The 13,170-nt window shown below is 44.1% G+C and overlaps 1 protein-coding gene across 1 annotated transcript in view; it reads left to right on the top strand.

Moving 5' to 3' along the window:
- LOC120921252 overlaps positions 1–9,495 on the top strand; it is a 140,758-nt gene extending 131,263 nt beyond the window's left edge. Inside the window, exons 28-31 of the mRNA XM_040333973.1 lie at positions 1,010–1,216; positions 2,971–3,065; positions 6,799–6,923; positions 9,015–9,495. Of these exons, the coding sequence (XP_040189907.1) occupies positions 1,010–1,216; positions 2,971–3,065; positions 6,799–6,923; positions 9,015–9,274 (687 nt within the window). The 3' untranslated portion in view covers positions 9,275–9,495. The remainder of the gene's footprint in view (positions 1–1,009; positions 1,217–2,970; positions 3,066–6,798; positions 6,924–9,014) is intronic.
- Positions 9,496–13,170: the final 3,675 nt, after the last annotated feature.

Below are 13,170 nucleotides of genomic sequence, written 5' to 3'. Positions count from 1 at the left end.
GACGAGCTTGCGCGCAGAAGCGAACACATACGTGAGCAGCGCCCGCATATGTAAACTGTGTTCAAACCACACATGTGAGGTATCGCCGCGATTGGTAGAGCGAGAGCAATAATTCTAGCTCTAGACCTCCTCTGTAACTCAAAACATGCAACCTGTAGATTTTTTTAAACGTCGCCTATGAAGATTTTAAAGGGTAAAAGTTTGTCGGCATTCCACGAGCGGATGCAATTTTGAAGTGTGACATGTTGGGTATGAATTTACTCGGCGTAACATAATCTTTCATTATATTAAAAAAAATGGGGATAACTTTACTGTTGTCTTATTTTTTAATTAAAAAAAGTGTAATTTTTTCCCAAAAAAGTGCGCTTGTAAGACCGATGCGCAAATACGGCGTGACAGAAAGTATTGCAACAATCGCCATTTTATTCTCTAGGGTGTTAGGATAAAAAATATATATAATGTTTGGGGGTTCTAATTAGAGGGAAGAAGATGGCAGTGAAAATAGTGAAAAATGACATTAGAATTGCTGTTTAACTTGTAATGCTTAACATGTAATACCAACGGCCACCACCAGATGGCGCCAGCTCATACAACTGGTGGTAATAACTTGTAATACCAACGGCTCACCACCAGATGGCGCCAGCTCACAAAAACATTTTATTTTTTTTGCCCACCTTCAGAGCCAAGTCGCCAGGACACTATTTCTAGTCGCCATGGCGACCTGGCGACCGGGATTTGTCGAGCCCTGGCGAACACATGTATTTATAAGCGGCAACAGACCTGCATTTTGTTTCAGAACAGGGTCAGGGGTGGGGTCGAGGGCTGAAGGGGGCCCCCGTCAGGTAGGCTCCATGAATTCTAACAGTGACTCTAATCATAAAGTAAATAGAGATCATTTTGTTTTTTTTAACAATATAAAAATCTGATTTTGGATATGCTTTTTTCAGTGTTTGGTAAGGAAAATAAAGAGTTACTCTGCAGTCCCTCTGAATGTTGTCTTGTTTTTCAGGTGATCGTATGTTCATACTATGCACATCACCTTTGTGTGTTCAGTTTGGACACAATGAGCCACCTGCACACAATAGAAGACACAACATCAATGCTGTTCTTGCACAATGCTGCACTGACATACAGTGGCAGCTACCTGGCTCTATCCAACTACTGTGATGCTGAAAAAAATAGTTATGTAACTCTCTGGGACCTTCACAACGGACTGGTAATATATTCATTGTTATATATTTGACTAATAGGTTTTATTTCTACATAAACCTGAACTTCATGCAGACAGCTTAAAGGTGAAGTTCAGGTATGGTACTTTTTGCATAGTTACACTGGTCCAGATTGGACTAGGGTGACCACATTTCCAAACTGCCATTCAGGGACACACCCCCTCTCTCACCTTCCCCAAAAAAAAGGTGAGGGGGGGCGGGGGTAAATGTAGTCTTGGGGTTGATGTGCCACCAGATGCAGATGCGCTGCCACTCCCTCTGTATGAGCCACATGCGTAGAAGGAAAGGAGTGGCGTCACTATCTGGAGAGTGAAGATCACACCAGTCCCTGCTGCTTGCCGCTGGAGGAGGTGCCGAGGTGGGTGGGGACAGCAGTGCTGCACTAGGCGCAGGCCTCGTTCCTGGTTTCACTGTCTGAGAGTAAATTGTCACTGGTTGCAATATGCCAGGCAGTGTAGGTCCTAGCAACCAGTTCCAGAAATGTAGTTATTTGTTAGTAGGGGGTGGCTGTGTCCGCTTTTTCATTCCGGGACATTGTATTGTCCCAGAATGAAGGTGCCCGGGACCTGGGACAGACATGTTAATTGCGGGACAGTCCCGGGACACGTGGGCACCCTAGATTGGACCAATGTAAATATGTTCATTATGTTCTATACCTGTGGGATACCCCTGGGAGCTGGAAATCACTGTAGTAGGTGCCACTACTACAATGCTCTCCACTAGCTTTTAGGTCCTCGGCTGGGCTGCATTGTGAACTGAGAAGGTCACTTGCTCGACACAGCTGCCATCCATAGAACACTTTTTCTGAATGAATGCAATACATTCTGTGATTGGACAAGGTGTAGAGGCAGGGTGGTGACATCACAATCAGAGAACTCTTTGCAGACATTGAGGGAATACAAAAAGTGTTTCCTGAATGGTGCCCTTGCCAAGCAAGCTCACAATGCAGCAGGGCAGCGGCTTGGCATGATTTTGCATAAAAACATGGGCATTTTGCCGATGTATGGAGGAGGGAGCCATTAAAGAATTAATGGCACCCTTATGCATCTGCTAAAGAGCAGCACGTTGCGATTGTACATGCGTTCCACAGCACGATAAAGCAAACCAAGCCTAACACACCCCCCCCCCCCCAGACAATGCTGCTGTCCAAAAGTGTCCCTGTTGCTCCTTCATCCAGGGTGGGGTCATTCTAATACAGGAGGTGTGTTGCTGGCCAGATCACCAGGTGAAAACGAAGGGAGAAAAAAGGCTAAAAAAAGGAAAACTACCACATCTAAGGCACCTTTCACACGATCGGCCCATTCGGATACGCCTGTTAATTTTTCAGGCGGATACATGGGGGCCACCTATTGACTCCTATGGCCATCTTATCTGACTAGATCTGATCAAAACAGACAGATGGTGATACGTTCGCGGATCGCATCAGATGGAATCGGATGAAAACGGACAGGTTGTCTGTTTTTATCCGATCTCACCAGAGAGAACAGCGATGCTCTGACAGGTCCGTCCCTGCACAGTGAGCAGAGATGGACTTGTAATCCGCCTGCTCAGCGAGGATCAATGAAGCCATCTCCTGCTGAGCTGGCAGAGTCCGTCCAGTGGATCTGCCCTGTGTGAAAGGGGCCTAAGGCTGCAATATATTACATTGATGTGGTTTTGGGTTTAATACTGCTTTAATTTACCAATTTTAAGCTTGTTCGCATAAATTCTTCTTTATGACATTTTTGTTTTATTTTTTTAGGTTAAAAAACGACTGAAAAATGAGCCAAATATCTGTTGCATGGCCATTACTGACACAGCTGACAGAATTGTTTTTGGGGTTTCCTCGGGAAACAAGTAAGGACTTCACTATACCTCTATTGTAAACCTAAATGTAGTGTATTTAACCACTTGCTTACTGGGCACATAAACCCCCTTCGTGCCCAGGCGAAATTTCAGCTTTCGGCACTGCGTCGATTTAACTGACATTTGCGCGGTCGTGCGACGTGGCTCCCAAACAAAATTGACGTCCTTTTTTCCCCACAAATAGAGCTTTATTTTGGTGGTATTTGATCACCTCTGCGTTTTTTTTTTTTTTTTTGCTGCGCTATAAACAAAAAAAGAGCGACAATTTAAAAAAAAATATATATTTTTTTTACTTGTTGCTATAATAAATATCCCAATTTAAAAAAAAAAATTTAAGGCCGATACGTATTTTTCGACGTATTTTTGTAAAAAAAAAAATCGCAATAAGCGACTGGTTTGCGCAAAAGTTATAGCGCCTACAAAATGGGGAACAGAATTATGATTTTTTTGTATTATTTTTTTTTTACTAGTAATGGCGGCGATCTGCGATTTTTATTGGGACTGCGATATTGCGGCGGACGTATCGGACACTTTTGACACAAATTTGGGACCATTCACATTTATACAGCGATCAGTGCTATAAAAATGCACTAATTACTGTATAAATGTGACTGGCAAGGAAGGGGTTAACACTAGGGGGTGAGAAAGGGGTTAAATGTGTATCCTAGGTGTGTTCTAACTGTGTGGGGGGAGGGGGTGACTGGGGGAGGTGACCGATGCTGTGTCCCTATGTACAAGAGACACAGATCGGTCTCCTCTCCTCTGACAGGACGTGGAGCTCTGTGTTTACACACAGAGCTCCACGTCCCTGCTGTGTTACCGACGATCGCGTGTACCCGGCGGGCATCGCGGCTGCCAGGTACACGCATCGGCACTTCAGCGATGCGCCGGGACAGTGTTTACCCGCTGTGCGCCCCCCAGAGGCGCGCGCGGGTAATGCACTTTAAATGACGTCCAAAGACATTCACTTGGCACTTGAGAGCCGCGCTGTTGACGTCTTTTGTCAATAGCGCGGGTCTCAAGTGGTTAAAGGGCTCCTTCACTGAAGATCAAATCACTGGGCCAATGGGCATAGGAGTATAATATGATAGAGTCTGTGTTTTACAAACGTCTAAAGGGGAAGCCCTAAAACATGACAGTGGGGTCTGGTATAGTGTTGCTCACGAATATTCGCATTGCGAATATTCGACTCGAATATAGCATATTCGAGAAATCGCGCTATATTTCGAATTTCGCGGTAAATATTCGCAATTCCGAATATTCGCATTTTTTCAATTTGATTTTTAAAACAGATCACATCCTATCGACATCTAAAAGCATTGCTGGTATGATTAGAGACCCTGGGCCGAGTAGCTAAGCTGAGGCGATCCTTTTATGTTGCCAAATTGAAAAAAAAAAAAATTGCGATTTTTCGCTATTGCGAATGCGAAAATGATTGCGAATTTTCGATAACTGTGGTAGGAGAACTCTGATTGTCTCTGATGCAAAAGGGGGGGGCTTTGTGTATGTGTATGTTATGAATATTTGTATGTTTGATATTATTATTTTTTGTAAGAAGGAAAAAATTGCGCATACCTTAAAAAAGGGGAGAATACAGCAGCAACTCAAAAATGTTATACAACATAAATTAATACAAGACAGAAAATGGAGTCGCTCTACAAGAATAAAAAATATGTCTAGTGACAAGACATGTGGGCAAATTATAAAATAAGCAAGCGCAAATAACTTGTGAAATACACAGTGAAACAAATATATAAAGAAATATAGTCCCAATAATAGAAAAATAATCTTTCATAAAAATGTCTTTGATATGTGAAGTGAAAAAAAGTCCAAAGCATGCAGCATGAACGTGTTCAATCTTCAAGGTGTTTGATTGACAAACGGCTGTGACAGATGGATAGAGTAAAGAATCACCACCAATGCAAAACACTTTTTATTTTCTATTGTAAAATATCACGAATATTCTGAGCCAATCAGAGTGCTCCTTCCGCATTTGCCGAATATTCGCAATTATTTTGTATTGTAAAATATCAAGAATATTCTGAGCCAATCAGAGTGCTCCTTCTGCATTTGCCGAATATTCGCAATTATTTTATATTGTAAAATATCAAGAATATTCTGAGCCAATCAGAGTGCTCCTACAGCATTTGCCGAATATTCGCAATTATTTTGTATTGTAAAATATCAAGAATATTCTGAGCCAATCAGAGTGCTCCTTCCGCATTTGCCGAATATTCGCAATTATTTTGTATTGTAAAATATCACGAATATTCTGAGCCAATCAGAGTGCTCCTACAGCATTTGTCGAAATTGCGCAATAAATATCGCATTCGCATGTTGCGATATTTCGATAAAATATCACGAATATTCTGAGCCAATCAGAGCGCTCCTCCAGCATTTCTCGAAATTGCGCAATAAATATCGCATTCGCATGTTGCGATATTTCGATAAAATATCACGAATATTCTGAGCCAATCAGAGCGCTCCTCCAGCATTTCTCGAAATTGCGCAATAAATATCGCATTCGCATGTTGCGATATTTCGATAAAATATCACGAATATTCTGAGCCAATCAGAGTGCTCCTACCGCAGTTATCAAAAAATCGCAATTATTTTCGCATTCGCAATAGCGAAAAATCGCAATCATTTAATTTCGATAAAATATCACGAATATTCGAATTTAGCGAATATATCTTGAATATTCGAATATATATTCGAGATATATCGCGAAATCGAATATGGCATATTCTGCTCAACACTAGTCTGGTACTATATCAGCTTTTGAAGCATGAAGCCTAATATATGGCTATTTGTGGCATTTTTACACATAACTTGCTCATTCTTTGGCCGTGTATCTAAACAAAATTCACTTGTATAATAAGCACCCAACAAATCATTTATCATGTTTCAATTCAAACATCTGTAACATTTGTATGCAACAAACTCAGTACAAAATACTGAGGAAAGGTCACACAAATAGGAAATGTTTGTTTAGGCCCCTCTCACACTTGTGCAAACTGAAAGCCGCAAAACTTTGCCAAGCGACTTTGGCACGTCTCCCGACATGACTTGAAACAATGCCTGTGTAAACTTGAGGCCTATGGTCGCATCAAAGTCGGACCAAAGTAGTGCACCCAGATATGAACGGTACTCATTGGAAATCATGGGGTACGACTTGTCATGTGACTTTGCAGTTCCAAGTCACACAAGTGTGAAAGGGGCCTAACAATTGTCGGAATCAGCACTTACAAGCTGAACTCCAGGCAAACAGCTAAGCATATTTACAGTAGATGTAGCTATTTTATTTGTCAAAATATTTCTATATCTGTCTATCCTGTCCTGAACTTTTCACAGCTCTGCCACACAGTCCTGTTTGGCATGGCAGGTGACCTGAATTTTCTCAAAAACTGTCCCAACCCTGTACATTTGGATCTGAGCACGATCCTATTTTAGCTCCCGTATATACAGAGGTAGGAGAGAGCACAGCCTGCACTTTCTGCCAGCTCTGTCCTCCTCCCTGCTGCTATCTGTACTAAAGTCGGCAACCCAGAAATGTTACTGTTAGGGGTCCCCACAACTAGGAAAATGTTATCAAGGGGTCATGGCACGAGAAAGGTTGAGAACCACTGACGTACATGGATTTACACATATATTTGTCCGTTTATCACACACTCTTGAATTATGTCAGACTGAACTGATGTGTTTTTTTCTCTCCAATTTTTAGAATAAAGGTCTGGGATCCTTTCACACATAAACATAAGATCATTCCTGGGTATGAAAACCTTAACCTCACAGTTGACAGCAGAATTCAAATCATAGAAGGAGGGTCCAAGGCAGTTTTACTATCTGGTAGGTATTTTCAGCATAGTGCTAGAAACACTGCATACTGTGGCTTTTGACAGCAACTTTTCAATTTTCTGGTCCTGTTTTCCTGCTTTCCGGCTCGGTTCACACTGGTGAGACACGAAAGTTGCACGACTTTGGTTTCATTAACAGGATTTGATTTTTATCTGACTTTGAGATGAGTGTGACTTGTCCTATCTAAACAATTTCTTTAGCTTTGGTATGGATGAAACCTCACGCCAAATTTATAGTAAAAAAACAAAAACAAATGGCATGGCCCCCCCCCCCCCAAATTCATACCAGGCCCTTTGGGATTTTAAAGGGTAACCCCACGGCAAAAAAAAACAGCACGGCCCCCCCCAGACCCTGGAGGCCCCCAGATGCTGGCCTCTCGCCCCCTATGTAAATAAGTCCTTCATTTAAATATGACTAATGTCCCCTGTGGTAGCTCCAAAGTCAATCACAATGTCTTCCTCCACCGCCACCAACCCGCTGAAAAAAAATGCTCCTCCTCCGACGTTGGCTCTAGCCATTCTGTCAGCTCCAGGGTCTTTTCCCAAAGTTCTTATATAACTTTGGGGACTGGCCATCTGGTGACGTCATCCAGAGACCCTGCCCCCTTTTGACATCACAGGCACATCATGCCAGGGCAGTGATGTCACAAGAGGGTGGGGTCTCTGGTTGACGTCACCTGATGGCCACTCCCCAAAGTTATATAAGAACTGTCAGACACCGGAGTTGACAGAATGGCAGGGGTGCGGGAGGAGTTTTTTTTTTTTTGGAACTTCAGTGGTGATGGAGGAAGACATTGTGATTGACGTTTACCATTTGCGCAAAACATACTCCACAAGGCTCAGCAAGCCATGCTTTGTACGACTGAACTATTGTTCCCATGTACACGGGTCTGTTTGCTGGGATGCATTCACCATGAGGTGACCAGTCTCTTGTTGAGGCATAAGGAAACATCCCTTAAATGACAAATAGATCTCCCCATGGGAAGGTTTCCGCAACCAATGGTCCTTCACTGGTGTCTGTATGTGCAGACATGCTCGCATGAGAGTATTTCAGCAAAACTGACACTGGGACACATCCAGGGATGGACTGGCCATTGGGACTACAGGGAGTTTCCCGGTGGGCCGATGGCTCAGTGGGCCGGCTTCAGTGACAGCGGACTGACGCCCCCCTCCACTCCTCTGTCTCTCCCTCCCCGCAGCGTTCACCTGGGGGGAACAGAGGAGCAGGGGGGACGGCAGAGGATCATGGGGGGAGGGGACAGACAGCTGGCTCAACAGCTATGGCCTGGGAGTTTCTCACTTCTACCGAATCTTGTCCCATGGGGGGGGGGGGGGGGGGGGGGCACAGAACTGATTCTTTGCCCCGGGTGAAATAATGTCTAGCTTCCCCACTGGTACTGTCTACAAGAGGAGCAGTACCAGCCCTTCTACTCTAATAAAGTAGAATGCTAGTGGCTAGTGAAGGGGGAGAGGGGGCTTGGGTGGCGGGGGGGGGGGGGGGGGTGCGGGAGTTGTCTGGCCACCATGGGAGAGACCCGTGAAAGTGGGCCAGTCTGGATGAAGTCCAGGGCCAAATTTCAGTCCCAGTCCAGCCCTGGACACATCTGACAATATATATTGATACAAATTTCCACAACAGTCACGTGACACCGGGGAGGGAAAATGGCTATTTGGACCCAATTTGGACATTTTCACTTAGGTGTGTACTCACTTTTATTCCCAGTGGTTTAGACATTAATGGCTGTGTGTTGCGTTATTTTGAGAGGACAGCAAATTTACACTGTTATACAAGCTTTACACTCACTCCTTTACATTGTAGAAAAGTGTAATTTCTTCAGCGTTGTCACATGACAAGATAGAATAAAATATTTACAAAAATGTATGGGGTGTACTGACTTTTGTGAGATACTGTAACTAGTGATTACAGACAGAGGTCAGCAATGGGGGGCCCTTTATCTCAATATAGGTTTCTACAAAAATTTTGAAATTGAATTCACAAAAAAAATGCATACATTAGTAATCAGAAAATGCAGCGATCAAATGGCTGTCATTTTATTTGATCTATTTTGTCTTTTTTCTATAGGTGATGTCAGTTTGTGGAACCTGGTCAATGGCACGGTAGTCTCTGTGTTTACCCCTGACAGTAAAATCTGCTGCCTGTCCTTAGCTGCCGACAGAAAGACAATACTTGTTGGGATGAGCGATACTCCGTCCCTTATTACCCTGAAAGTCGCATCAAAGGATAAAGACAGTAACCTCACCAAAGGCGTAGGTCTGTTTGGCGAGGACTCTACAAGCAGCGAGGATGAACCTGATGACAAAGACCAACCTCTAAAGATTTAGAAAATGAATACAGATCTATTTTCTATTGGAAAAAAAAAAAAAGAGCTTATCTATTGCGCAATATCAAGAGCTGTTACTACCATGCAGAGACTTTGAGGGTGCAAGGCTCTAAAACAGCATTGTAAGGTGATCTGTTTTATCCGGATACTATGGGCCAGATTCACAGAAGAAGTACGCCGGCGTATCTACTGATACGCCGGCGTACTTTCAAATTTGTGGCGTTGTATCTTTAGTTTGAATCATCAAATCAAGATACGACGGCTTCTGGCTTCGATCCGACAGGCGTACGGCTCCGTGCACCTTCGGATCGTAGGTGCAATACTTCGGCGCCCGCTGGGTGGAGTTTGCGTCGTTTTCCGTGTCGGGTATGCTAATTAGCTTTTTACGGCGATCCACGAAGGTACGCGCGGCCGTCGCATTCTCTTACGTCGTCGCTAGTCGGCTTTTCCCGGCGTATAGTTAAACCTGCTATTTTGTGGCCTATATTTAGACTTGCCATGTTAAAGTATGGCCGTCGTGCCCGTGTCGAATTAAAATTTAATTTTTTTTGCGTAAGTCGTCCGTGAATAGCAAAGGACGTAACTCACGTCGACGTTCAAAAAATGACGTCGGTGCGACGTCATTTCGCGCAAAGCACGGCGGGAAATTTCAAAACGGAGCATGCACAGTACGTTCGGCGTGGGAACGCGCCTAATTTAAATGATCCACGCCCCCTACCCAGATCATTTGAATTAGGCGGGCTTGCGCCGGAGGGATTTACGCTACGCCGCCGCAACTTTACAGGCAAGTGCTTTGTGAATCAAGCACTTGCCCGTAAAACTTGCGGCGGTGTAACGTAAATGCGATACGTTACGCAGCCGCAGATGTACCTGAATCTGGCCCTATGTTTATGAGCAGAGTACCTTTATTTAAAGGACTCTAGCTTTTCCTCCCCAAAACAGATGTATTGTGCATGTAAATGAATCACAACCCTTGTCAGATTGTGTGTAACTTACCTACTTTCGCTGTATAAAGCAGGTTTCTGATACTACATGTCCCATGACCCCCTTGAACCTCAGTAGTTTCAGGGCACGTGTTCCGTCAGAATAGGTAACAGAAGTGACATTCCGTCACTACACCGTGACGGTTATCTTGGTACACCCCACACTCGTCCGCAGTTAGGCCCCTTTCACACGGGGCGGATCAGTAATCCGTATGCTCAGCGGGGATCGCTCCGTTGATCCCCGCTGAGCCGGCGGATGACAGGGCGGTCCCCGCACACTGTGCAGGGACCGCCCTGTCTTTTCTCCGCTCTTCCCTATGGGGGGATTGGATGAACACGGACCGTACGTCCGCAGACGGAAGGAAAAATAGGAGTTTCGTCCGTCTGCAGAATCGGATCATTGCGGAGGCGAACGAGATCGGGTGTCAGCGGATATTCATCCGCTGACACCCGCAATGTCATAGGGACCAATGTATGTCCCTTTTTCATCTGCAAACGGATGGATAAAAAAGTGGACATACGTAGGTAGATTCAGTAAGAGTTAGGCTGACTTATCTGTAGATAAGCCGGCCTAACTCAGAATCTACGCCGACCTATGTTTAAGCGTATGCTCAAACAGAGATACGCTTAAACATATCTAAGATAGGACGGCTTGCGCCGTCCTATCTTAGATTGCAATTTTTCGGATGGCCGCTAGGTGGCGCTTCCATTGCGGTCGGCGTAGAATATGTAAATGAGGGGATACGCCGATTCACGAACGTACGCCCGGCCGACGCAGTACTTTTACGCCGTTTGCGTAAGAGATAGGCCGCGTAAAGTTAGAGCTAGGCCCTAGTGGAATAGTAATGTTAAGTACGGCCGCCGTTCCCGCCGCGAAAGTCGAAATTCTTACCTCGTTTGCGTAAGTCATCCGCGAATCGCGATTTACGTTGTTTACGTCCACGTCGAAATCAATAGGCCCGTACGGCGTACTTAGCCGCAATGCGCACTGGGAAGTGTAGGTGCCCGGCGCATGCGCAGTTGCCAAAAAGCGTCAAAAACGTGAGGTCAAGCCTCAGTACCATTAAGCACGCCCCCTCCAACCCATTTGAATTAGGCGCCCTTACACCCGCCGCGTTTACACTACGCCGCCCTAAGTAAGGAGGCAAGTGCTTTGAGAATCATGTACTTGCCTCTCTTACTTAAGGCGGCGTAGTGTAAACACGCTAGGCTACGCCGCCGCAAATTAGCGCGCCCCTACCTGAATCTACCCAACGGTCCGCAGGTGTGAAAGGGGCCTAAGCCTGCAGTCAGAAAGCGTCAGCGGACATCTTTTTACACCCAGCCAAGTCTTGCATTTTACACGTATTTTTACCAGTAAACTAAGCTTATATAGTGAAATACAGTATTTAGAAATCTGTGACACTGTTTTGATGTTGAATTTTAAAAGCAGCGGCAAGTCTGCTAATCTCACAGGTTTGCTAATCTGAACGAACATAGCTGCTGTTAAAATTCAACATCAAAACAGTCTGATGGATATTAAAATACTGTATTTCACTATATAAGCTCAGTTAACTGGTAAAAATAAGTGTTAAATGCAAGAGTTGGGTGGGTGTAAAAAGATGTCTGCTGCCGCTTCTGACTGCAGGCTTACTGTGGCTGAGTAAGGGGTGTACCAAGATGGCTGTTGCGAGTTTAGTGGCGGAACGTCACTTCCGTTACCTAATTTGACGGGTTGCCGATTCTGACGGTACACATGCTATGGGAGTTACTGTTCTGGAAGTGTATGTGGGTAGGTCCTAGGGTTACTGTGGGTGTTTCTGGGCCTTCATGTGGGCAGTGAAAGGAGAGTATTGGCATTCTGCTCTCACCAATCACACTCCATTCCTCTCTGTAGTAAACTGTACAGTAGGAAGTGGAACCTTACACACCATCTCTTGGACAAGAAATGTGCTATTCCAGCTATAAAGGGCACACAAACATAAGACTGATCACATGATCACGGTTCTTTTCTGCTCCCATTTCATTCTTTTTAACAACAAATTGTCTTTGTTGAAGGCATGATTTGTAATGTGTATATAGTGTTTGTACACACAAAACTTGATTTAGTCGCACACAAATTGTTGGTTGTTGTAAAGTGTATGTGTAGTCACCAAACTAATAAAAATATTTGGAGCAGAAATGTGCACTCCTTCTAGACAAAGTGTGAATGGGGCCCTTTTATGCAAGAGATCATTACCATACTAGAATTGTTGCAGTCTTAGGGCTTGTTTAACCACTTAAGCCCCGGACCATTTTTCAGCTAAAGGACCAGGCCCCTTTTTGAGATTCGGCACTGCGTCGCTTTAACCACTTAAGACCCGGACCATTATGCAGGTTAAGGACCTTGCCCCTTTTTGCGATTCGGCACTGTGTCGCTTTAACTGACAATTGCGCGGTCGTGCGACGTGGCTCCCAAACCAAATTTCCCACAAATAGAGCTTTCTTTGGTGGTATTTGATCACCTCTGCGGTTTTTATTTTTTGCGCTATAAATAAAAATAGATTTTTTACCCTTTGCTATAATAAATATCCCCAAAAAATATATAAAAACATTGTTTTTCCTCAGTTTAGGCCGATACGTATTCTTCTACCTATTTTTGGTAAAAAAAAATCGCAATAAGCGTTTATCAAATGGTTTGCGCAAAATTTATAGCGTTTACAAAATAGGGGATAGTTTTATGGCATTTTTATTAATAGATTTTTTTTACTACTAATGGCGGCGATCAGCGCTTTTTTTCGTGACTGCGACATTATGGTGGACACATCGGACAATTTTGACACATTTTTGGGGCCATTGTCATTTTCACAGCGAAAAGTGCTATAAAAATGCACTGATTACTGTGAAAATTACAATTGCAGTTTAGGAGTTAACCACTAGGGGTTAAGTGTGACCT

This window comes from Rana temporaria, chromosome 1 (assembly GCF_905171775.1).
Source record: "Rana temporaria chromosome 1, aRanTem1.1, whole genome shotgun sequence".
NCBI classification, from domain to species: Eukaryota; Metazoa; Chordata; class Amphibia; order Anura; family Ranidae; genus Rana; species Rana temporaria.
Note: the sequence above shows the minus strand (reverse complement) of the source record. Positions and strands in the feature narration are given on the sequence as shown.